The 27,844-nt window shown below is 39.8% G+C and overlaps 1 protein-coding gene across 1 annotated transcript in view; it reads left to right on the top strand.

Moving 5' to 3' along the window:
• Positions 1–27,844, top strand: part of RECQL5 (RecQ like helicase 5) — a 186,409-nt gene that overhangs the window by 21,644 nt on the left and 136,921 nt on the right. The window contains exons 3-9 of the mRNA XM_089654890.1: positions 1,688–1,848; positions 5,824–5,945; positions 8,525–9,043; positions 12,910–13,015; positions 13,112–13,223; positions 13,307–13,469; positions 25,339–25,421. Of these exons, the coding sequence (XP_089511016.1) occupies positions 1,719–1,848; positions 5,824–5,945; positions 8,525–9,043; positions 12,910–13,015; positions 13,112–13,223; positions 13,307–13,469; positions 25,339–25,421 (1,235 nt within the window). The 5' untranslated portion in view covers positions 1,688–1,718. The remainder of the gene's footprint in view (positions 1–1,687; positions 1,849–5,823; positions 5,946–8,524; positions 9,044–12,909; positions 13,016–13,111; positions 13,224–13,306; positions 13,470–25,338; positions 25,422–27,844) is intronic.

The following is a 27,844-nucleotide window of genomic DNA, read 5'->3' as shown; positions in this document are numbered from 1 at the left end:
TTACCGCAAGCGATTCCTGAACAATGTGATTCTATATTGAACTTTGGTATCATCATCTCAGCATTATAGGTCATGTTCTGTCATTGTATTTGGCCTTAGTACAGTGTTCTAAGTTCATGTTCACGAGGTCTCATCTGACTGTAAATTTTTGTTTTATCATAAGCAAGCCACTTGATGGTCCTTACAGTTTGCAGGAAGCACTTGTAACTGTTACTCCTACTAAAGTTAGCAATGCAAATACACAGGTAGGCCTTTATGTTTCAGGGTTTCAATAATATATGAATTGTATTTCAGGTATATTCTTTCTTGTAGTGGCAGCAGAAATTCTAGTGTATTACTAATGCTTGTACCAGTCTAGACTTTGTCAATAGTTGCAGTCAACCTGTAAAAGGAGATGGTAAATAATACAATGCTTATGAACGATTGACTTCCCATGATGGCCTTCTACTGCCTAGCAGATATTCATAACTTATAGTGTGTCTCTGTACTGATGCCTCATCTATTAGTTGAAATCCTCCTCCATCCCCTACTCAGCAGCCTTAAAGTGGTAGTAAACCACAAGAACGAAAAGAAAAAAAAATCTGCAAGGTAAAGGCATAAGGTGCTGGTATGCATCGCATACTAGCACATTATTAAGGACTTTCTTTATAACGAAGCCCTCCAGCGGCACGCTTTCACTGCTGCAGAGGCTTCCATCTTTACCTGGTCCTTCTTCCTGGATTGCGTTCTTTGGCCGTCTGACAGGCCGGGCCTCGATGATGTCACTCCCACGCATGCTAGCAGGAGTACTGGGGCACGTCACACAGCTCTGAAGGAACAGCATGGGTATGCCGTTCCTTCAGAGCGCATGCGCCAGCTTTAGGAAAGAGAGAATATCTCCTAAATGGTGCATGTTTAGGAGATATTCATTTTACCTACAGGTAAGCTTTATTATAATCTTACCTGTAGGTGAAATTTAAAAAAACAAGTTGACTACCACTTTAATCTTCCAGTGTTGCAGGGGTTATTAGGACTAAGGGGCTGTCATAGACTCTCATCAAGAGAGCCCAATTATGCTGACGCTTTTCTGCCCAACTTCCACATACTACAGTTTTTATGAATTAAAAATGATGTATGACTGGAGGATGATTAATAGGTCTGCCCCATCCACTCATAGATCCAGAAGCTGTAGTACATTTTCTGTGAATGGTGGAGCTTGGTGGAAAGGATAGGCATAGTCTGTCTCTTGATGAGTGCCTGTGACAACCCTTAGTTCTATTAACCCCGCCAAAGTGCACGATTATGGGGGTGAGTGGTGGGGGCATGGATGGCAGAGAATATCATCTAAAAAAGGGGACATCAGAATAAGAGGCACATTCTACTTACTGAAAGTTATGTCCCTTGTGCTGATTTTTTTTTTTTTTATATTGTCTGCGTTTAGACTTTAAATGTTGTGAAAGGTTTGAATTCTGCTATGCTGTGGGCAACACCACTGCATTCTGTTAATGTTCTTGCAACTTAATCCCTTTTTGTGTAGCTTGATTTGTTATGATTTTAGTTGTTAATATATTGACATGAATCTGTATAAGCTCAGGTGCCTATTTCATACCTCTACAGTGCACAACCTATAGTTCCTGTACATCTCTGGTTTTTGTCATTGTTTAAAGATGTTCTCTGTGTAAATGAATAATTAATTTCTTTCTTGCAGGAGGTTTAGATGCCTTTTTCTTTCCTAAAAGATGAGTGCAGAGTCTTCCTTATCATCAGCACAACCAAAGTGCAGGGTACAGTCTGCCTTGAAGAAGATCTTTGGATTTGACTCTTTCCGGTCTAGTCTGCAGGAGGATGCAACTCGTACTGTGGTTAGAGGTAGCTGCTGCTATTATAAGCTATTCCTATTTACTAGTAAACTTAGTGCAGGGACGTAAAGTTAGAAAAAAGGTAATAGTCACGATGACATTTTAATTCAGTTGTTTAGTTATTTAGCCCTATGTTTTGTCTTTTTTTTTTTTTTTTTAGTTTGCATTTATAAACATTTTGTGCAGATAATGAGATAGCAATTACGGAAATTTAATAAAGCCCTAATGACATGTTTATGGCAGTATGTCCCTTTAAAATTACCTGCACCAACATTTCTGATCCCCCCGTTTTTGTAGTTGTACTGACACGTGTCGCAGATTCAGCCAGTTTTTAATAACACTGCAGGTGAACACGCTGTCTTGCTCTGCATGTGGATATCCATGTATTGTTCATGGCCCCTCAAGTGCAAATCATAAGCGTAGTGCTTTTGTGGGCACCAAATTTTATGATATCGCAGTACCATGCGGTTTGGTGCAGTGTGTTCTGAAACAGTAGTGCTTGCATTCAAATGAGTTGTCTGTCAAAATCACACTGCGCTGGAACTGACCGTAACTCCAGACAGTATTTAGGCATTTTTGGTAGACACCATTTTGAACAGAAGGGTCAGCAGTCAGCTTTTAATACAAAAATCAACTTTAGAGTGTATTTTTGCACAGAAAAGGTAGCTAAATATTGTAACAACTCCATTCACAGTAATAAAAACATCCCTTTTGGCCACATTTTGAATAGGAGAGATACCAGGCATCTTTTAATAAAAAAAATAAACAGTATATTTGTTTACCAAAAAATATTTTAATTTCTACTTACATAGTATGTAGGCATTTTTACTAGGTCATAGTTTAATGGGGAGAGACCATGTATATTGTAATTCTGCATTTTCAGTTAAAGACGAACTTTACCATACTTCACCCTAAAAGGGAAGTTCCACTTTATGCCCTCCTTCTCCTCTCCGCTCTTCTGTTTTTTTGGAGTTTTTTTGGGGGGGCTTATCTGATTTTGACAGGTACTCACTCCCACTAATGATCCGATTGACATGGTGATCCACACACAGGAAAAAAAAACAGTAAAGCATGATACAGTTTGCTCCAGCAGGGGGAGAAAAATCCATCCTGATCCCCCCCAAGAGGCAATCAGGTATTCCCCAGATCAACTTTACTTATAAATATTAGTATCCAGTTATATTTCATACATTTAGGAAAGAATCCAGGCTTTTTTTTTTAAACAATCTACTGAGCTGGCCAGATGCAGATCTTGATGAAGTCTACTCCACATTCTCAAAGCTCCTACTGTGAAGAAGCCTTTCCATTTTTGGAAATTAAATATTTTTTCATTCAGACGTAAAGAGTGCCACTTTGTCCTCTGTGATGATTTTAAGGTGAATAACTACACCAAATTCACTATATGGATCACTTATGTGTTTATACATGTTGATCATATCCCCCCTCCCCCCTTAATCTCCCCTTCTCAGGAGATAATAAATTCAGTTCCTCTAATCTTTCCTCATAGCTGAGCTCCTCCATACCTCTTGCTTGCTTTGGAAACCACATCTTGGCATCACCCAGATCCTTCTCCACCATTGATTCCCCCAGTTGTACTCCCCCTAGTATGTATGGTGCATGAATATTTTTAGCCCCCAACTGCAGAACTTTACATTTATTAGCAGTAACCAGAAACCGGCGCTCAAATCTCTCTTACTGCACTCAAAATGGAGTAGTGCACTGGCTGAGGTGCCGCCATGATAGATTGGGGAATCTTGATACTAGCAGAAAAAAATAAAACTGGGTGCACTGTCCTCGTGCATTAACGCAAAAACCATAACTTTATTAAAAAGATGCAAAAACATACTCACAAGCCATAAAGGTCATAAAAACAGAGACAAGAAGTCAAAGGTGCCAATTGTGGACAGCATGCGTCCTCAGATAAAGGTCTAACGCGTTTCGGGAGTAGAACTCCCTTCCTCAGAACAGTAGATGAAGAAGGGAGTTTGACTCCCGAAACACGTTAGCACTTTATCCGAGGACGCATGCTGTCCAAGATTGGCACCTTTAACTTCTTGTCTCTGTTTTTATGACCTTTATGGCTTGTGAGTATGTTTTTGCATCTTTTTAATATATTGATGGTTTTTGCGTTAATGCACGAGGAGAGTGCACCCTGTTTTGTTTTTTTCTGCTTGCATTTATCAGCATTAAACCTTGTTTGCCGCATAGTTGCCCAGTCAAATAGTGCATTGAGGCTGGCTTGGAAGTTAACTTCTTTGTCTAAAGCAAAGCTCAACAAATCCCTGGTGCCAGGTCACCTTGGCGACTGTAAATTGCGTCCTGGCGCCCGGGCTATACTGCAGCAGTGGTCTGGATTCGGTCTCCCCATGTACCCCCAGCTTTGCGGCCAGTGGAGCAAGATACCGCGTTCATTTGTGGGAACTGAATGGACTGGGAGTGTGTGGCAGCTGGCTATGGCTCCAGTTCCTTTTAGCCACTCCCCTCCCCTACAAAGAGGGAAACACAGGTTTTAGGTAACAGAACAGATCCGTCAGTGCAGCCTCATCAGTGCCTTCTTATCTGTGCAGCCTCATCAGTGAAGGAGAAAAATTACTTATTTGCGGAATTTTATAACTGAAACAAAAAAAAAGTTGTTTTTTTATTCAAAATCTTCGGTCTTTTTGCCTAACGCCCCAGACATGTTGTTCTGGGTGCCTGGCAGCTGATTTAAAAAAACTTTCTCCTAACATTTTTAGCTAGCTTCTGGATTCAAAGCAAATTTTTCAAGCTCTGGTCTAAGGTTTTGCTCAACTCCTCATAAAAAGAAATCAGACTTTTCTGACAACTTCTGTATTTCATGAATCCATGCTGACTTTTACTTAAAATATTTTTTCCAGCAAGAACTCATTTATGTGGTCTTTTATTAAATTCTCCAGTATCTTCCAACTATAGAAGCTAAACTGACAGGTCTGTAGTTACTTGGTAAAGACTTTGGCCGATTTTTAAATATAGGCACCACATTGGCCTTAGACCAATCCAGTGGTACTATGCCAGTCATTAAAGAGTCCTTTGAAATGACAGAGCTCAATTCCTTTACCTTTATAAATGTGAGCCCCGCAATATCCCTTTCTTCTATTGGTCTCTGCTAGGGACAGATTGATACAATTCAAGATACTGTATAGGATTTATCTTTCTTTAGTGTGACTTCATAAGATATACTCATCTGTACCTTCCACTTGCTGGAGGGGTATGGCAGCCCCAGCAGATTACAATTACTTGTTTTTGGTTTGCCCTCCCCTCAGATGCAGACATTTTGGTGTGCCATTCTAACCTTTAATTCCTCATTGACTACTATTCAGATTTCATTACACGTAGACATCTGTTGGGGTTTAATGCTCCTCTGGCATTTACCAAAGTATCCATAATCCTTTAGGGTCTTCTCCCATTTTATGCCAAAAAATCAATGGTGTTAAGATGGAGGTCCCCCGTTGCCCTTGACTTGGCATTTTAGAAATCTCTTGTAAGCTTGACACTCCGACGTTATCTTAAGGCTACCTATCTCTCTAGAGGTTACTCCAAAAAATGTCAAAGTATGGGATCTCTGGCTTGAATCCGAATCTACCAATATGTCCTGTGAGGTGCCAGATTTATCCTTGTTTTACTAGAGTTGTATGAGGGTGTTTTTTGAAAAGAAAGATTTGCCTTGCTCTATCACATTTTTCTAAGGTCTATATCGAACAGTATCTTTTGGACTTTGCGATAAATATTAGCTGAGAACCCATTTTTAATTTGAATGCTGTTTTATTTCTCCTACCTTTGGTGGATCTGAGTATATCTACTTTATAATGTGTGACAATTTTATTGTCAATGTGGATGCTTGAGCTAGGGTATGCCCAATTGGCTCTGTTTTGTACTTTTATACCATTAAATCCTAAATAAAGAGAATTAAAAAAAAATGTGAACCTCATTACTTATATTATATTGACTATGTGATGTCTATTTTTAGGTGACAAAGATGTGTTTGTGTGCATGCCAACCGGAGCTGGCAAATCTCTCTGCTATCAGCTTCCTGCCGTCCTTACAGTGGGAATTACCATTGTTATCTCTCCACTCATTGCTCTAATTCAGGTAATGACAGAAATGTATACAGTATATGTGTATTTGTGGTATTTTTTAGCAAGACCTCATACGCTCTTGCATATTTTCTGTAAATCTTGTACTTGAGCATACATTGTTGCACATTTTCAATAATCCCAACACATCTGTGTGACAGTCTGCCTATGGACACAGATTGCAGCCTATGAGTGCTGACCTGTTGGACATACTTGCACAGACTGAGACAAACCAGTGTAGAAATTACTGGAGCAGTAACATTATTTATCTTAATTGTACAGTGCAGGACACAGGCTGGATATTCATATGCACTGGTTTAGATGCTGCCAACTTCAAGTGATTGTACACTGGCAAAAGCTTTGCCGGGTATGCCCCTTGGGCGTACCCCTTTATCCTTTCCCCACAATATGTATTTTTTGCTAGTGACCTTTGGAGATGGACCTCTTCTTCCCTATGGAGAAACTTTCTGCGGTTAACCAGTTTTCTTTCTTTGTTCTTTATTTTCTTTATGTTTTTTTATTTTGGATTCTTCACTCAACTCTTCACGGTCTTCTACTATGACAATAGAAACAGTGCATCCAGATGGGTGTAACTGCGGTAATACCAGGGATACACTGCAGGTTCACGTTGCCTAACATTGGCTGTTTCCCAATAACATTCATTGAAATGATTTTTTTGGCAACCAGCTTTTGACAGGTGAATCTAGGATACCTAAGTTGAATATCCTTTTGCAAACAGTTCAGTTCATGTAAATGTAAGCCGTATGTAAATATACTTATTTTTTTATTTTATACCTCTATATTCTGCTGTATTTACAGTGTAACATATTTTATGTACAGTGTCTGTAACATTTTTTGCTTTTATTAACTCCTAAAAGTTCATCTCACCTAAAATGATATTTTAGTTTTAAATGGCTTCCTTCTATGGGACTGCTGCAGTATCATCTGTCTCCTGGAGTATCTGTGACGTAGTTCTTGGTTTTAAGCATTGTCATACTATGTTTTCATGTTTATCAGAGTGCCTGAGAAATAAAGCAACTCCTGTCTGTTTTGTTCTATGGTTTAGTCCTCATGTACACTGGACGTTTTTACAGCTGCTATTTTGGGCTTTTGACAGTTTTTTCTACATCTAGTAAACCCCCCCAGCATGTTATCCTATGTGTCCATGCACACATGGACTGTAATCAACGTTTTTTGGCTGGAAAAAAAACCCAGGACTAGTGGGCTTCTAGAGGAGTTTTTGGCTGGAAAAATGCTCTAATGCTGACAAATGCGGTAAAATGCCGCAAACCAGCGTTTTTGGACTTTTTTTGACAAAAAAAAATTTTTTTTTTGTTAAACGCAAATGTGGAAAAACACCACTAATCGCGGCATAATGCCTCCTAAACGCTATTGCAAAAGCGCTAAAAAAAAGCTGGAAAACTCAAGTTTTTAACACGACTTTACACAGCTAACATTACCAGTATTATGAAAACGTCCCGTTTTGCATAAGGGCTAAGAGTGAATGTAAACAAATGAAAAAAACAAAACATCTTTACACTTACCTGAACCTCCTCTTCTCGGGTCCCCTGCCGTTGCGCCTGGCTCCTCCTCTCTGTCCAGTGCCCGCATGTGAAGCCACTCATAAGGCTACTTGTGCGTGCTCGCTCCTGAGCTTCGCTGCTGCGTCTGTTGACACAGACAGTGGGGCTCGGTCCTGCCCCACGCTCCCTAGTCATTGGCTTTGATTAACAGTAGCGAGAGCCAATGGCTTCTGGTGCAGCAGCAAAGCCAGTGAGACACGGAAATGAGGGGAGAGAAACACTGCAGTCATGCACAGCGCTGGATCAAAAGAGCGCTCAGGTAATTAACAGGAGGGGGTGCAGGAGCAAAAACAGATCCCCAAACCAAAGTATGCATTAAGGTAAAAATGTTTAGGCTTTAGAACCACTTTAAATCTGAATTCAAGGCATAGTATGAATACCCGGCTCTGTTTTCATTTTGGCCTCCTGTAATCTCCTGTACAACAGTTTTCAAACTGGCAGAGGGATAGTGAGCACTCTAAACCAAAAGGATCTGATCCATGTATATGTGCCGACAAACGACTTACTGACAAAAGACTAGAGTAGAGTGATGACCTCTTTTTTCTGATGCTGGTTTTTCATTGCCCGATTACAGGCTTGGGACAGTTTGGTGACCAAGCTGTATTACCTAACTGCAGTGGAGAGAATTGAGGTTTACTAACCTGGCTGCTGTAAAGCTGAACAAACATTATAAAATTTTCCTTTAGATTTACCAAAACCATATAATATGAAATCAAATGTAAGAACTTTTAATCTGTATGCAGTCAGGCAGGCCCTTGCACTACAAAGTTCAAGGTAAATTTAAAGGAAATTGAATAAGAAAATAGTATAATGTACGGCCAGCTTAAGTCTCAGTACTGCCTGAACAAATACTGGCAGGTAAAACAATTACCATATGTGCATTTTAAAGTTGTATTCAGCTGTGGTTCAGGAAGGTTCAGTTTTAATATCAGTAAGTAACTAGAGTATCAGTTTTCAGTGAACTGTTTAATAGATGCTAATTAGTTCTTGTTCACCCTTTTCCAATATACAGGATCAAATAGACCACCTTGTAGCCCTGAAGATTAAAGCCTGCTCTCTAAACTCCAAACTGCCCTCAGCAGAACGCAAACAAATCCTACAAGATCTGGAGTGTGAGAGCCCCAAAACCAAGCTTCTATACATCACCCCTGAAATGGCTGCTGCCACATCTTTTCAGCCTACCCTGAACATGCTACTTTCTCGGGGCCTCCTGTCCTATCTCATCATAGATGAAGCCCATTGTGTCTCTGAATGGGGCCATGATTTTCGTCCTGATTACCAGCGTTTGGGGACTTTGAGATCTCGCTTGCCGCAAACGCCCTGTGTTGCTCTCACTGCCACAGCCACCAAGCAAGTACAAGATGATATTATATCGTCACTGAAGTTGCGTCAACCCATTGCAATGTTCAAAATGCCTTGCTTTCGTGTCAATCTTTTCTACGATGTTCAGATGAAGGAGCTTTTGTCAGATGCTTATGGGAATCTCAAGGATTTCTGTTTGAAAGCTCTAGGAGAGAAGAAACCTACAGGGGTAAGAAAAATTAAATCAATTAAACTGGAATGATAAATTGTGTTGATGATTTACCAAACTGCTCACTTTAATTGCTAGTATGCCCTTAAGGCTTGCATGCCTGTTACTTATTTAAACACTAGCAAATCTAAATTCCAGGCCTGAATATATAAGATTCTCATAGTGCCATATAATGTTTCCTATCATAGGGGCCATAGATCTATAAGCCCCAATTCTGACAACAGTTTAATGAATATGTTTACTATAAAACATGCATTTATCTTTTTCTTTTTTTTTTTTAACAAGCAAACTCTTTATTGAGAGAAGAAGACATGTAACCACATCATACCGCCAATTTGAGCGAAGTCAGTATAGTGGCAAAAAATGTCTCGTATTGCCCCATACAAAGATATTAAACATAGAATCTAGAGATTTGAAAATGCGCAACGGTAAATATGCCATTGCATGCCAAAGAATGTAAAGAATTTTAAGCAGAGGCACCATCTTGATCAAATTAATACGACCCATAACCCCTAAAGGAAGTCTAGCCCAAGCCTGTAATTTGGATTTTAACATCGAGTACAGAGGTTCCAGGTTAAGCCGAAGATAATCCTCAACTGCGCAAAAAACCACAACCCCGATATGTAATAGTGCTGACTCTAACTAGAGGGAGGGCGGCGTGTTCCACAGTAGGAGCACCAATGTCCAGAGGGAGAATCTGGGGCTTCCCCCAATTTTTTTCTGAGGCCAGAAAATTGCCCAAAGTGGTCTATAAGATTAAGAGAGGGGCCAGCATCTTCTAGGTACAAGAGCATGTCATCCGCATATAAACTCACCGTTTCTACTAGTTGACCAGAGCACAGACCTCAAATTGCGAAGTGCATTCAGAGAGCTATAGCTAGTGGTTCCACTGCTAAGGCATATAACAAGGGGGAAAGAGGAAATCCCTGACGCGTGTCTCTAGAAAGGGGAAAGGAATCAGACTCTCGACTGCCAACCAGGACCCTGATAGAGTAATCAAAGCCATTTAAGAAATTTGGGCCCAAACCATTTTTCATTTTTACCCTCTTCCAATGACCTGACCTAACCTAACCCACTTACCCCCTCCACAGATGCTTACTTAAGCAGGTCATATGCTGTTACCTTTTTTTCAGCCCGCTGGCTGAATAAAAAAAAAAGTTAATACATTTCTCCATCCACACAAATGAGATGGATGAGGGAATTCCCCCTACCGAGACATGGTATTCTGACAACTGCACCAGCTGCTATCAGAATTCACTGATCAGTGACTGCAGCTGCTGATCAAGAAATGTTTAACAATATGTCCCTTCGATCAAGCAATTGACTTCTCTTGAGTGGGGATGGTAATACACCACACACTCACTGAATTTCGATCAGTGCACGACTAACTTTACCTTGATCTGAAAACCACTTGTGCACTGTTTTGTTTTCATCCAATGTCCTGGCCGCGCCTACACCATTAGTGACCTATAGACATCTGTCAAGCTGTGTCCCAAGGCCAGAGACGATTGGAGATAATCCCATAGAAGTCAAAGGGGCTGTAATGCATGTTCATAGCTAGGATAATGAAGACTTGCACTGCTGAAAGTACTCACAGTGTAACTGTGGCTACATTTGCATCTGTAGAGTAGGGAGGGCTAGGATCGTTCAGGGCAAGGGGCAAGTAACATAAGTGCACTTTGTTTTAAAGTGTTCTTTTGTTGTATACAGGACCCCCTGTGAAGGAATTTCCTTTTTTAATATGTATTTTTATTAATAGTATTTCATACATGAGAAGGAAATCTCAGAGCCCCATAAGTAAGTCAAAGGGACAAAGCTGTCTCTTACTGGGAGTTCATGTTTAGCTGTCTATTAAGAGATGAAGTATTCAACGGTGTAAATTTTCCTATTAGCTACTGATCTCTATAAGTAATAGGCTTTTTACTACAGATATGTGAAAAGGCACCAAGAGATTCACCTGCTGGCTGGATAACCAAAACTACATAATATGAAAATAAATATATACAGTCAAGTCCATAAATATTGGGACATTGACACAATTCTAACATTTTTGGCTCTATACACCACCACAAAGGATTTGAAATGAAACAAACAAGATGTGTTTTAACTGCAGACTGTCAGCTTTAATTTGAGGGTATTTACATCCAAATCAGGTGAACGGTGTAGGAATTACAACAGTTTGCATATGTGCCTCCCACTTGTTAAGGGACCAAAAGTAATGGGACAATTGGCTTCTCAGCTGTTCCATGGCCAGGTGTGTGTTATTCCGTCATTATCCCAATTACAATGAGCAGATAAAAGGTCCAGAGTTAATTTCAAGTGTGCTATTTGCATTTGGAATCTGTTGCTGTCAACTCTCAAGATGAGATCCAAAGAGCTGTCACTATCAGTGAAGCAAGCCATCTTTAGGCTGAAAAAACAAAACAAACCCATCAGAGAGATAGCAAAAACATTAGGCGTGGTCAAAACAACTGTTTGGAACATTCTTAAAATGAAGGAGCTCAGCAACACCAAAAGACCCGGAAGACCACGGAAAACAACTGTGGTGGATGGCTGAAGAATTCTTTCCCTGGTGAAGAAAACACCCTTCACAACAGTTGGCCAGATCAAGAACACTCTCCAGGAGGTAGGTGTATGTGTGTCAAAGTCAACAATCAAGAGAAGACTTCGCCAGAGTGAATACAGAGGGTTCACCACAAGATGTAAACCATTGGTGAGCCTCAAAAACAGGAAGGCCAGATTAGAGTTTGCCAAACGACATCTTAAAAAGCCTTCACAGTTCTGGGACAACATCCCGGAGACCAAGATCAACTTGTACCAGAGTGATGGGAAGAGAAGAGTATGGAGAAGGAAAGGAACTGCTCATGATCCTAAGCATACCACCTCATCAGTGAAGCATTTTGGTGGTAGTGTCATGGCGTGGGCATGTATGGCTGCCAATGGAACTGGTTCTCTTGTATTTATTGATGATGTGACTGCTGACAAAAGCAGCAGGATGAATTCTGAAGTGTTTCGGGCAATATTATCTGCTCATATTCAGCCAAATGCTTCAGAACTCATTGGACGCCGCTTCACAGTGCAGATGGACAATGACCCAAAGCATACTGCAAAAGCAACCAAAGAGTTGGAAGTGGAATGTTATGCAATGGCCAAATCAATCACTTGACCTGAATCCGATTGAGCATGCATTTCACTTGCTGAAGACAAAACTGAAGGGAAAATGCCCCAAGAACAAGCAGGAACTGAAGACAGTTGCAGTAGAGGCCTGGCAGAGCATCACCAGGGATGAAACCCAGCGTCTGGTGATGTCTATGCGTTCCAGACTTCAGGCTGTAATTGACTACAAAGGATTTGCAACCAAGTATTAAAAAGTGAAAGTTTGATTTATGATTATTATTCTGTCCCATTACTTTTGGTCCCTTAACAAGTGGGAGGCACTTATACAAACTGTTGTAATTCCTACACCGTTCACCTGATTTGGATGTAAATACCCTCAAATTAAAGCTGACAGTCTGCAGTTAAAGCACATCTTGTTCATTTCATTTCAAATCCATTGTGGTGGTGTATAGAGCCAAAAATGTTAGAATTGTGTTGATGTCCCAATATTTATGGACCTGACTGTATTTACCTGAATAAAAATGAAGTCTTACATTTTTATTTATCTTTTTAGTCCTGATCATAACACATGGGGTGCCTAAGTCACATGTTTTTAGGATCTTTGGTTAAAACACGTAGAATCAGCAGATTGTTTTATTTATTCCAGGGAAGGTTATAAGACATAAAGATAAACTAAACTAGATATGCAGCAGACATTTCTGTAAGTCTGTTCCTTGGTGAGCCACTGATTACAGTCATCTCTAACACAGGGTTTCTCAGGCTGTGGAATAGTGTACTGCCGAACCAGAGAAGCATGTGAGGAAGTAGCAACACAATTATCTCAGCGAGGTGTCCCCTCCAAGGCCTATCATGCTGGTAAGTGATATATTCTAGATTAAACCATTTTCTGCATAGTATACTTGACTCTTTAAAAACATATTTCAGCAAGTGTGCATTCATTGTTCTTATCAGGTCTCAAAGCAGCAGATAGAGTGACTGTCCAAAATCAGTGGATGGGGGAAGTTATTCCAGTGATAGTGGCCACCATCAGCTTTGGAATGGGGGTGGATAAAGCCAATGTGAGGTGCGTTGCTTTCATTGTATAATTAGGTTGTAGCAAATCTGTTTGTTATAGTCCTACATTAACTTGGTTTTTATTTGGGGCAGGTTTGTTGCTCACTGGAACATTGCCAAGTCATTGGCTGCCTACTACCAAGAATCAGGAAGAGCTGGCCGAGATGGCAGGCAATCATTTTGTCGCCTCTACTACTCTCGTATTGACAGGGACCAAGTCAGCTTTCTTATAAAAAAGGAGATCACAGAAGCTCAGGTGAGTTTTAGGCTTCAGAGGACGAGCTACTCATATGCTTGTATTTTCTGTTTATTACCAGTATTTAAAAAAAATACTTATTATTTAAAGGACTAGTTCACTTTTAGTGCAGTGTACCCTATGAATCTCCCACTATATATTTACCCCACTTGTGGGGTAAATACTTGCCTGCATCCCCACTCCTAATATTTATGCATGCTGTACTATCCTGATAGGCACTACACAGCTTTTTTTTCCAAATCAATCGCAGATGGGCCTTGTACTTGCTATGTGTGCTATGGTCCCTGTTCATTCCTTTGAATAAGTCCATGCTCTTGCTGCAAATGGAGCAAGGGGCTAACCATAGAATTGTATAGGGCTGTGGCAACAAAAGAAAAACCCAGGACCTTCTAACCACTTTCCAGGTCTAGAGTCTCTGGTATATTACATATACAACTTTAATCGCAAGAAACCTGCAAAAAGGACTTCAAGAGACCACTCCTCAAAACTAATCATATCCAAAAGAAGATTCAAAATCCAACAAATTATCAAAAGTAATTAGTAGAACTGTATCCCCTAAAAAATATTATCTATTACAAAATATACACATTAAAATACCATGGTAAATATATAGATTGTTGCTGAATATCAGTTAGGCACTGCATTATTGTAAGATACATATAGCGGACCTTTTTTTTTTTACTAAAGCAGCCCATAGATGACTCCATTTTCTTTCCTTCCAGCATAGGTGGAAGGAAAGAAAGTCGTTTGATTCTCCTATCAACTTAGTCATTGTTGATGGGGGAATGCCTCCCACGGCTCTGTTGTGTTCTACTGGCAGGGGGGCATGTGGAGCCTTCCTCATGGGCAGAACACAATGATTACTGTTAGCGACTGTAGCCACCAACAGTTCTCAAGTGTTAAAAATCCAACAGGCTGGTTGTACCCAAGTTGTACAATGGATTGACTTGGGTACAATCAGCCTACTTATACGTGGATCGACACTCGACACTAGTATTGAATTCTGTTCATAGACAACTATAGTGAAAAGGACCCTGCTGAAGCAATTGCATTATTACTGATGTGAAACCTATATCAGCTCAGCAGGAGCTAAGACCTACCTATTCAGTAGAAAAGGCACCATATCTCTAGTATTATGGACATCCTTATGAGATGTCTCCACACCACTAATAGGCTGAAGGTTAAGTGCCATAGTGGACAACTTCTCCTTTCTAGAAGAACTTATGTTTTCTAGTGTAAAGTATGGATAGAGAACTGGCTAAAAGATTGTATTCAAAGAGTAGTGGTTAATGATTCATACTCTGAATGGTCTAGGGTTGTCAGTGGTGTACCCCAAGGTTCAGTGTTGGGACCCTTACGTTTTAATATATTTATAAACAATACAGGGTCTGGGATTAAAAATCCCATTTCAGTCTTTGCAGATGACACCAAGCTGTGCAGTGGAATAACGTCTTTACAGGATGTCTCCCAATTTACAAGCTGACCTCAATGTACTGTTTAAATGGACAACTATGTGGCAAATGAGGTTTAATGTTGATAAATGTAAGGTTATGCACTTTGGGGGTAAGAACATGCATGCATCATACATACTGAGGGGGGGGGGGGGGGTACAACTGGGAGAATCAATGGTGAAGGATCTGGGAGTTCTGGTAGATCACAAGCTTAATAATGGCATAAAATGCAAAGCTGCAGTTTCTAAAGTGAGCAAAATCCTCTCTTGTATTGAAAGAGGTGTAGACTCCAGAGAGAGAGATATCATATTACCCCGGTACAAATCATTAGTAAGACCTCATCTGGAATATGCAGTTCAGTTTTGGGCACCAATTCACAAAAAGAACATTGGGGAACTGGAGAAAGTACAGAGAAGGGCAACCAAACTGATAGGAGGTATGGAGGAGCTCAGCTATGAGGAAAGATTAGAGGAACTGAATTTATTCTTTCTTGAGAAGAGGAGATTAAGGGGGGATATGATCAACATGTATAAATACATCAGTGGTTCATATAGTGAACTCGGTGTAGAGCTATTCACCCTGAGGTAATCACAGAGGACAAGGGGGCACTCTTTATGTCTGGGGGAAAATGAATTTAATCTCCAAATATGGAAGGTATCTTCACAGTGAGATCTGTAAAAATGTGGAATAGACTCCCTCAAGAGTTGGTTCTGGCCAGCTCAGTGGATTGCTTTAAAAAGGCCTGGATTCTTTCTTAGATACACAGAATATAACTGGTTACTAACATGTATAGGTTAAGTTGATCCAGGGAATATTCGATTGCCTCTTGGAGGATCAGGAAGAAATTTTTTTCCCTGCAGGAGCAAATTGCGTCGTGCTTTGCTGGTTTTTTTTTTGCCTTCCTCTGGATTAGCTGTGGGTATAGGATAATTTTTTTTTTTTAATGCTTGAAATGGATGGACTTTTGTCTTTTTTCAGCCAGACTATGTAACTAATTATAAATACACAAAGAAAGTAAGCGAGCGCTAACAAAGCTAGCAGCTGCATGCACTAAAAAGGAACTACAGGTCCTCCCATAGAAATCAAATGTATCACGAATAAGTGCAGCGCATAAAATAAACCAATGAATAACGGAGGTGATCTAGACCATGTATGTCTCTCAATAAAAATAAAAACATAATCATCACTCAAGAAAAACAGTAAATTATCACATGTGAGCCCATAGGTTAGTCCCAATATATAAATTCTGTAACGTGAAAATGCTATTTAAAAGTGAAGATCCAGCAGGCTGTGCACGTATATTCTGAAAATCAGGAATCAGCCATAAAGTGGAAGGTGATAATCATCCGGTGGTGTGCGATAGATTAGTGGGATTGCAAAATGTATAGGACCTGCAACTGACCAGTGTGAAGCGTTTCACAGGATTCAATGGTCAGGTGTTTTTCTTCAGCTTTTTTTTTTACCGCAAAAATGGAAGAAAAACTGATCAGTGTTAAAGCAGTCTAAGTGCACCTTGGGGGTCAATCACACCTATAAATTTAAAAATACTTTTAATAAAAGTTAATTTGCTACAAGTATGTTCAGTTCATATTCCTTCTGTGTATTCATCAGCAACTATATGGCCACAATTTCTTCCAATACAAACTAAAAGCATGAAATTAATTCATGCTGTTCAGGTTGCACCTGCTGACATCTCTGTAATGTTATACAACTAACAAAGCACCAACTGGAAAGCAAATTTTTGGCATGTGAGACATAGTTACATCAAATGTATCACAAATAAGTGCAGCGCATAAAATAGACCAATGAATAACTGAGGTGATCTAGACCATGTATGTCTCTCAATCAAAATAAAAACATAATCATCACTCAAGAAAAACAGTAAAATATCACATGTGAGCCCATAGGTTAGTCGCAATATATAAATTCTATGACGTGAAAATGCTATTCAAAAGTGAAAATCCAGCAGGCTGTGCACATATATTCTGAAAATCAGGAATCAGCCATAAAGTGGAAGGTGATAATCATCTGGTGGTGTGCGATAGATTAGTGGGATTGCAAACTCACCAGAAGCGCAATCGTAATGCGCATTGGTTAATATTAGCCAGCCTGGAGGTCTCCCTTCAATGGAATCTGGTTTGGTCTGGGATATTCCCCCTCTGATGGTATGGACGCTTAGAGCGATGTCAATCAGAGGTCCCTCTCATGGATGGTATGAAATGGTCTGGTCAAAAGGAAGTTTATTCCATCCTCCGAGTCGGATGGGACCTGGGTCCTGGGGGTTTAAGTGCTCATATTAGAGCAAAAAATAAGGGATCCCATAGTGTAGTATTCTTGTAGTTTAATTATGAAATGATTAAAAGGTGAAAAAGTGTACACACATATCATCCAAATAAAAATCAGGTGAACGAGGTAGAATAGCTTTGTAAACAATCAATATAAGTAGCCTGTGCTGCCAATGTTACTGACCAGTCAGCTAGTTATGGTGGCCGCCTGACTTCCGTGATCCGGCAGCGTGACGTCTCGGGGTAGTGGGGCTCCTTCTTGACGCGTTTTGTATAAATATACGTCCTCAGAAGGGGTGATGCCTTAATTACCTGGACGTCTGTTCAGCTATATATAGTGTTTCAAATGGCACTCGCTTATTAGCGAGCACCATCTTGCCAAGGATCAGTACAGACTGCGAATGCCGTTGGCGCCATGTTCCTGTGGATCATTGTCGGCCAGTGTAAAACGTACATGCGCGAGTGTCGCCATAGTACTGTAGATCGTTTAGACTGTGAATTAAAATGCGCTCATGTGAGCGGAGCTGTCACTAGTCAGCTATGGTGAATGGCCTGCTGTATACTGAAACATTGTCGGCCAATGCAGATTGCACATGCCCAAATGTCACCATATTACTGTAGATTGTTTAATCTGTACATAAAGATGCGCTCGTGTGAGCGAAGCTGTTACTAGTCAGCTATAGTAAATGACCTGCTGCATACTGATGGCCATATAGTTGTGAGTCTATATTGGTCAGAAAAAACAAAGTAAGCACAAAATTCGCTATGTTAATATAAGTCATGAGAGCTGAATCAGTAAATATTAGTGCATGCTATACTGCCACCAATTTGTTGTAGTCGCCAAAAGGGTACAAAGTGTGCATATGATAGATACTCCTATGGATGAAGAGTATAAAGCGTGCATATGATAGTTACTGTATAGTGATTAATTAGCTAAAGATCCTAATTATTATTCTATATGGGACAAATGGACTAACAATTACAGGTGGATGCTATAAGTAATCCGCTGTCTGGGGCCTAACCATGCAGCGCAGGTCGTGAATCACAAACAAAATATAAAATATTTAAAAATTGTTATTAAGAATTATGAACATCAAATGAAATAATCGTTTGAAGGATAAAATAAATAAAAAATATATGTAGTATTGATAATCATTAAACAACCTGATATTAATGTAAGAAAGGTTAAAATACATGAAAATCCAATAAATAGTAAAAAAATCAAAATAGTATAAGACATATAAACAATGTTTAGACAGGCAAAAACATCATGTTGGTGAGCATGTAAGGAATTTAAAAATGTATAAAATGGAAATAGATATTGCTCATTGATAGAAACTGTCAACTATTGTCTATAAAACAGTTAATATCAATGTCAATATTATGGCCTGCGGGGGTGAGGGTTCTCATTTCATAGATCCATTTTGTTTCCATTTGCGAAATCAGTCTGCCTTTATTTGAACCTCTCCAATGTTGCTGGACCATGTCTATTCCCGTGAACTGGAGGGTTGATGGATCACAATTGTGGTGGTACCTAAAATGCTTGGATACCAAATGCTCTCTAAAACCCCTCTTAATGTTATAGCAGTGTTCACGGAATCTATCGCGTAACCTTTGGGTTGTGCGGCCAATATATTGTTTCGGCAGGGGCATTGCAGAAGGTACACTGCATATCTTGTGTTGCAGGTCATAAAGTGCGTTATATCATACGTCCTACCAGTTACAGTAGATGTAAATGTTTTGATTATTTTTTTTGGGCATTTTAGTCTGTATACATATTGGGCATTTTTTACAGGGAAAGAAACCCTTCATATTCGTGAAAAAACTTGGTCGGGAGGGGGTTCAATCACAAATTTTTGTTCTAGGGGTGGGCGCTTTCTTGAAAACTACTTCCGGTTTCTCAGGTAATGCATTCGCTAGAATCGGGTCTGCCTTTAAGATATTCCAGTTTTTCCTGATGATTTTGTTAATGACTTTGTGCTGTACAGAAAAGAAAGTGACTAGCGGGCAAAACATACTTTTCTTCTGTGTATTAGTGTCAGACAGCATTTCCTCCCTATTCATGTCTGCTACGTTGGTTATTTCAGTATTAAGGATCTCTTCCTCGTAGCCTTTCTCCATAAATCTCTGCTTAAGTATACTCGCTTTGGTATGGTACGACTCAATATCTGTACAATTACGCCTGATTCTCATAAGTTGACCTCTGGGGACATTGGTCAACCAGGATGGGTGATGACAGCTGTCTAGAGGGATATAGCTGTTTCTATCCATTTTGTTTAAAGAATGCTTCAGATGTTAAGTAGCCACCTTTACTTTTTAACGTAATGTCCAAAAAATGTATTTCAGTTGTGCTATAGGTGTATGGAAGTTGTATATTTAAGTCATTGTTGTTGAGCATGCCAAAGAAGTTAACTAAAGCTGATTCCTCACCCTGCCAGAACGTCATCAATATAGCGTTTGTAAAATAATAATTCTGGCCAATCCCTAGAATATATGACGTCCTCTTCCCACCTGGCCATGAAGAGGTTGGCCAGGCTGGGGGCAAGTTTGGCGCCCATTGCAACACCCCTGGTCTGTAAGTAAAAGGTGTGATTGTACCAAAAATAATTTTTCCGCATGGCAAACTCTAGAAGATCTATTATAAAATTTTTATGGTCCATAGACAGATTCTCGGCCGAATCTAAATAGTACTGTACTGCCATCATACCATCGCCATGGCCGATGTTGCTGTACAAAGAAGCCATGTCCGCCATGACCAGAAAAGTTAAATGCTCTGGGTTTCATTTAAGAGATTTGATTTCGTTTAATACCTGTTTGGTATCTCTAATGTAAGCAGGGGTGGAAAGTACAAAAGGCTGTAAGTAATGATCTATGTACTCCCCAATACGGGAGCACAGAGATCCAATGCCGCTAATTATGGGCCTTCCTGGTGGTTGCACTGGGTTTTTGTGCACTTTAGGTAAGCAATATGGAATGGGAAGCCTGGGGGCTTTGGGACAAAGATATTCTTTTTCTTTTTTTATTGATTACATTTTTCTTATAGCCATCTACAATCAGATCTTTAAGTGAGCGTTTAAATGTTATGAGGATTCTTGGGTAAAATGGTGTAAGTATCCTTGTCGTCTATGATTTTCTGGACCTCTGCCATGTAATCGGCTTTGTCTAGAACCATATATTGGCCGCACAACCCGAAGGTTACGCGATAGATTCCGTGAACACTGCTATAACATTAAGAGGGGTTTTAGAGAGCATTCGGTATCGAAGCATTTTAAGTTCCATCACAATTGTGATCCATCAACCCTCCAGTTCACGGGAATAGACATGGTCCAGCAACATTGCAGAGGTTCAAATAAAGGCAGACTGGATTCGCAAATGGAAACAAAATGGATCTATGAAATGAGGACCCTCACCCCCGCAGGCCATAATATCGACATAGATATTAACTGTTTTATAGACAATAGTTGACAGTTTCTATCAATGAGCAATATCTATTTCCATTTTATATGTTTTTAAATTCCTTACATGCTCACCAACATGATGTTTTTGCCTGTCTAAACATTGTTTATATGTCTTATACTATTTTGATTTTTTACTATTTATTGGATTTTCATGTATTTTAACCTTTCTTACATGAATATCAGGTTGTTATTGATTATCAATACTACATATATTTTTTATTTATTTTATCCTTCATCAAACGTTTATTATTTCGTTTGATGTTCATAATTGTTAATAAAAATAAAAATAAATATTTTATATTTTGTTTGTGATTCACGACCTGCGCTGCATGTTAGGCCCCAGACAGCGGATTACTTATAGCATCCACCTGGAATTGTTAGTCCATTTGTCCCATATAAAATAATTAGGATCTTTAGCTAATCAATCACTATACAGTAACTATCATATGCACGCTTTATACTCTTCATCCGTAGGTATCTATCATATGCACACTTTGTACCCTTTTGGCGACTACAACAAAATGGTGGCAGTATAGCATGCACTAATATTTACTGATTCAGCTCTCATGACTTATATTAACATAGCGAATTTTGTGCTTACTTTGTTTTTTCTGACCAATATAGACTCACAACTATATGGCCATCAGTATGCAGCAGGTCATTTACTATAGCTGACTAGTAACAGATTCTCTCGCACGAGCGCATCTTTATTTACAGATTAAACAATCTACAGTAATATGGCGACATTCGGGCATGTGCAATCTGCATTGGCCAACAATGTTTTTTTTTTTTTTGTTTACAAACGGTTTTATTGTATAAGAGTAGACTGTAAAACAACAGTACATTTTCAAATGATACTTTCAGCAAAAACAAGGCACTTTTGAAAAGTACAATACAGAAAAGTATATTAACATAAAAAAGAGAAGAAATAGAAAAGAGTAAATTACGAGTACATGAAATACGTAAATGATAAGGTAAGCTGAGTGATACATCTGTCAATAGTATATGTCAGTCAACTTTCACTGAGAATGTTGTTAATCATGCAGAAAATGTCTATAATCTCTCCATGACTCCCATTTTTTATCAAATAAGTGCATCTTATCCAGTAGGGTATAATGAATGCGTTCGGCATTACGGCATCAATTCTGTGTAAAACGGGGGCCAAGGGTACAGCATTGGACCTCCAATGTAAGGCAATAGACCATAAAGTGGCAATACATATAGTATGTATCAATCTCAGATTGGCATCAGAGACCCCTGGGATATGGGCCCCCAATAGCCAGGTCTGTATAGACAATCGTATCGGGGTACCCGACAGTGAGGTAGCCACCTCAGATATCTTGCACCAAGTCAAAGATATGGTCGGGGCAATCCCAGAATATATGAACCAAAGTACCTGTGAGGCCACAGCCCCGGAAACATAAAGGGGACGTTTGTGGAAACAATACATGTAGTCTTGATGGGGTATAATACCATCTGGTTAAAACCTTAAGGGCCGTCTCACGAACAGAAAGAGATCTAGAACTCTTGCATATGTTATCCACCATGGAATCCCAATCCTCATCTGAAAAAGTGATACCACTATCCTCCTCCCATTTTTGTCTGTATAAAGGGGGTGTATGAAAAAGGCAGATCAAAAATTGGTGATAAAGATCAGAAATAAGACCCCTACCCCTGGGAGAGTCACGGCTGATACGTTCAAAAAAGGAAATCGGAGAAGATGGCATAAGGCCAAAGTGTGAATTAAAAAAGTGTCTAATCTTTCGGTAACGAAGGTACTCAGGAAAAGGAACATCAAATAACACGCGCAGCATATCAAAGGTAATGTGAGATCCTCCTCTTTGAAAATCAGATAATCTGATAAAGGATCGATCATACCACCAACGGAACATTTGAGGGGAAGAAAAAGCTGCAACAAAAGTAGGATCACCAAAAAATGAAACACCTGGGGGAATAAGAGAGACTAGATTCAATTTAGATTTGTATTTGGACCAAAGTGTCAGTGAATGGGTCACTATAGAATTATGAAAAGTAAGCGATCGAGGGGAGATTTTAGATCATAAAATTCCCGGTAAATAAAATGGGCGTATTGACTGAGATTCGAACTTGATCCATGGGATTTGAGAGTTAATAGTAGCCCATTGTGATAATTGCGCAAAACGAGCCGAGAGGTAATATAGCCAAAAGTTGGGAAGACCGAGACCTCCAGTTCGTTGTGAGCGGTAGAAAATAGATGAGGCAAAACGTGGACGCTTGTTTCCCCAAATAAAATTGTTAATAGTCCGCTGAAAGTGGTCGACAATGTTTTTAGTATACAGCAGGTCATTCACCATAGCTGACTAGTGACAGATCCGCTCGCACGAGCGCATTTTCATTCACAGTCTAAACGATCTACAGTACTATGGCGACACTCGCGCATATACGTTTTACACTGGCCGACAATGATCCACAGGAACATGGCGCCCGTGGCATTCGCGCATGCGCGGTCTGTACTGATCCTCGCTAATAAGCGCGCGCCATTTGAAACACTATATATAGCTGAACAGACGTCCAGGTAATTAAGGCATCACCCCTTCTGAGGACGTATATTTATACGAAACGTGTCAAGGAGGAGCCCCACTACCCTGAGACGTCACGACGCTGGATCATGGAGGTCCAGCGGCCGCCGTAACTAGCTGACTAGTCAGTAACATTGGCAGCACAGGCTACTTATATTGATAGTTTACAGAGCTATTCTACTTCGTTCACCTGATTTTTATTTGGATGATATGTGTGTACACTTTTTTACCTTTTAAATCATTTCATAATTAAACTACAAGAATACTACACTATGGGATCCCTTATTTTTTGCTCTTCTATGAGCACTTAAACCCCCAGGACCCAGGTCCCATCCGACTCGAAGGATGGAATAAACTTCCTTTTGACCACACCATTTCATACCATCCATGAGAGGGACCTCTGATTGACATCGCTCTAAGCGCCCATACCATCAGAGGGGGAATATACCAGACCAAACCAGATTCCATTGAAGGGAGACCTCCAGGCTGGCTAATATTAACCAATGCGCATTACGATTGCACTTCTGGTGAGTTTGCAATCCCACTAATCTATCGCACACAACCAGATGATTATCACCTTCCACTTTATGGCTGATTCCTGATTTTCAGAATATATGTGCACAGCCTGCTGGATTTTCACTTTTGAATAGCATTTTCACGTCATAGAATTTATATATTGGGACTAACCTATGGGCTCACATGTGATATTTTACTGTTTTTCTTGAGTGATGATTATGTTTTTATTTTGATTGAGAGACATACATGGTCTAGATCACCTCAGTTATTCATTGGTCTATTTTATGTGCAGCACTTATTCGTGATACATTTGATGTAACTAACTATGTCTCACATGCCAAAAATTTGCTTTCCAGTTGGTGCTTCGTTAGTTGTATAACATTACAGAGATGTCAGAAGGTGCAAACTGAACAGCATGAATTAATTTCTTGCTTTTAGTTTGTATTGGAAGAAATTGTGACCATATAGTTGCTGATGAATACACAGAAGGAATATGAACTGAACATACTTGTAGCAAATGAACTTTTAATAAAATTATTTTTAAATTTATAGGTGTGATTGACCCCCAAGGTGCACTTAGACTGCTTTAACACTGATCAGTTTTTCTTCCATTTTTGCGGTAAAAAAAAGCTGAAGAAATATGCCTGACCATTGAATCCTGTGGAACGCTTCACACTGGTTAGTTGCAGGTCCTATACGTTTTTCAAAGTCCTGCAAGTTGCCTTTTGATGCAGAAAGAAAAAAAAAAAAATACAGCAAAAACATACCCCCCTATTGAAGCGAATGAAAAGTGCATCAAAAATGCACCTGCATTGCTTTTTTTTTTTTTTTGTGTGCATTTTTCAGTTTACATGTCCTTTTTTTACAGGTGCAAAACACAGCCAAATACGTTAAAGATGCATATGTGTTTTACAGCATTTTTGCAATGGAGCAGTGTGAAAGTAGCCTTAGAAGGAACCGCTGACTCTAATTAGGTAGTGATCTTGGTCATTGTTGCTGGCATGTTCCAAGCAGCGTGAGTGACATGGCAGGGGTCCAGATCATAAGCAGCAGAATAAATATTGGTTTATTCATAAAGTAGTTGGTATTTTAAATTTTTAATGAAAATGTCATAGTATTATTGTGTACTTTTTACTACCTGTGTTATGCAGGCCATAGACGGGTCGTTTATTGGCCAAATTTTCGTCCGCACGAAAAATCGGCCAATATTCACGCCGTTAGTGGGGCAATGACGTTGGCCGTTTTTTGCGGATCTTCTCGTTTATTTTTATCGGTCAGCTGCACAAGATTCTGAGTGCGCCAATTTTAGTAGATCTCCCAAGTCTTGGTGACAATGCTCACCAGTGCTATTATGGGGTTGAATCTCCCCATGGGGGACACAGTTATTTCAAACCTGGCAAAGGGTTCTAACCATTCCCTCCTCTATTTAAAAAAAAAAGTTTTGTTTATACGTACTTTTGATTTCTATCTTTTTATTGTAATAAATTGAGCTTTTTTTGAAAGTTAGGTAACAGTAAATGTTTTTTTCTAGTTGAACAGCCTCTGGTGTATGAATAAAAACAATGCATATGTTAGGGTCATTTATATGTCTGCTTTTACAGGCAAAAAGGAGAGATTCCAAGGCATCAGACAAGGCTGCAATGGTTGGATTTGAGACAATGGTGAACTTTTGCGAGGAGCTGGGGTGAGTGTAATTGTTTTGTCCTTATTGGTTTCAGCCTTCTGCAGGATAGCTTTCTTTTGTACATATTAAAGCCACATTTCAGTAACGTTACTATTTACAGTTTGAGTTTGTGTCTGGTATCCCGTTGCATCTTCTCATAGGGAAGGATATTAAGTAATTTACATAATTTTTGTATTAAGACTTAGTAAATTTGGGGTGATTTCCAATATTAGCCTTTTGCTTTTACTTTTAAATTAAAAGATAAGTTCACTTTTTAACAAAAAATAATAAATGTATATTTTTTTGCAGTTAAAAAAATGTGCATTTATTTTTTTTTTTCCGGAGCACCTAAAGCATTGCATTAGCGATAAGCAGATCGCTAGTGCCATGCAGGTCTCCCTTTGACCTGTCAATGTATCGGCGTGCTCGTACATCCCATACAGACAAGCAGATACTTACTGACAGGAAGGCTCTGTGAATTACCACTACCGCTGTGGAGTGCCATGGTAGTTCCTTGAACTACAAGCCGACAGCTGCAAAGGACTTGTGGTTTTCTCATTCACAGAATTTTTTTAAATTGTGACAGCTAGCAGGGAGGAGAAGTTCCCCCGCTAGCTGTCACAACGGGGATGGGGAAGGGGGGCTGCAGGGGCCGGTCTGTTCGTAACATGTTACATGTTACACCCTGAATATGAGTGTAACATGTTAAGAAAGGTGAACGTAACCTTTAACAATTAACTTCTTTTCAGATGACCATAATTCAACAGAGTACTAGTTCACCATTTGTGTTGATTTGGCCAGTTTCGTCATCTTCCTTGTATGAGGTGACAGTGCTGTCCAGAGGCAGTTTTTTCTTAATTCCATCATGACCCCTGCATACTGGTTCCAGTGCCCATATTAATGTACTCCATGCCCACATATGGTGTGCTTTTCCTGTTCTATAGTCAGCAGCTGACGTTACAGGCAGCCATTAGGAATTGAGCAGGGGGCGTTACTGTGATCCAAGCAGAGGGAGGTTAAGTGATTAGTAGTATGTAATTGTGGGCTACGAAACAAAAGAGCAATAGAATTTCAGTGCCTACCTGCCAAGGGAAAAAAATACAATGCTTATAACACAGAAGAAGATTCTATTTGGTAAAATAGCAAATATACCAGGACATGTGACAGGATTCGGTTTTGTACCACCTGGCTATGCATTGTACAGGTGCTTCATAGCGGTCATGTGATCCCTGCAAGTTCACTGAAAAAAGGTATCTATTGCATTTTTTTTAGTTGGCAGATTTAGCAGAGGTTGCTTCTTTATTGTGTGCCTAGCAATATATAAAAGATGATGGTTTGCATACACTGATTAGCCAGAACATTATGACCACCCACTCTCACCCTGACTGGTCTGAAGCTACACGGCCCAATATGCAACAAACTGTGATGCAGTGTGTATTCTGACACCTTTCTATCAGAACTATTATTAACTTTTTCTGCAATTTGAGCTAGATTAGCTCTTCCATTGGATCAGACTACACAGGTCAGCTGTCGCTCCCCATGTACATCAGTGAGCCTTACCCAACTGTGACCCTGTCGCCAGTCCATCTGTTTTCCTTCCTTGGACCACTTTTGATCGTTCCTGACCACTGCAGACCAGAAACATCCCACGAATAGCTGAAGGTTGGAGTTGCTGTGACCCAGTTGTCTAGCCGTTACAATTTGGACATTGTCGGTCACTAAAATCCTTATGCTTGTCCATTTTTTCTACTTTCAAAACAACACATGTTTACTTGCTGCCTAATATATCCCATCCACTTTCATGTGCCATTGTCACAAGAAAATCAATGTTATTCACTTTATCTGTTGGTGGTCTTAATGTTATGACTAATTTAAAGCTTTGTGATTGTTTCATTGTGGAACTGCTGAAGTTCCTCAGTTTCCTCCACTCCTTGTGCAAGATGAGAGATGTCTGAGTGCAGAGCTGCCATTTGCACTTTTAAGTTTTGTGCTTCCTTTTTACTTTAAAGGATAAGTTTACCTTTCATAACATGTTACACCCATATTCAGGGTGTACCTTGTAACATGTTGTGAATGGTCCAGCCCCCCGCTTCCCTGTTTTGACAGCTAGTGGGGGATCTTCTCTCCCTGCTAGCTGTCAAAATTTTTAAATAAACATGCCCGCGCGGGCTCCACCCATCTGGCCTCGTCACTCATTCACAGTCCTCTGAATGAGAAATCTACAAGTCCCGACCGCCTTTGTGGCTGTCGCCTGGTAGTTCTCAATGAACTAGCACAGCTCCGTATGGCATATAAGCAGATAAAATGACAGGTTTGCAGGAGTCCTGCAGGGTACCAGTGATCAGCAGATGCTTTACAGGCTCCCAAAACAAAAAAATAATAAATGCACATTTTTTTTTAACTGCCAAAAAAATGTGCATTTGTTATTTTTTGTCAAAAGGTGA

The sequence above is a fragment of the Staurois parvus genome, unplaced genomic scaffold, assembly GCF_062004578.1.
Source record: "Staurois parvus isolate SC_StPar_1 unplaced genomic scaffold, SC_StPar_1.0 ptg000813l, whole genome shotgun sequence".
Classification (NCBI taxonomy): Eukaryota; Metazoa; Chordata; class Amphibia; order Anura; family Ranidae; genus Staurois; species Staurois parvus.
The sequence above is the reverse complement of the archived record's forward strand: the minus strand, read 5'-3'. Positions and strand labels throughout refer to the sequence as shown.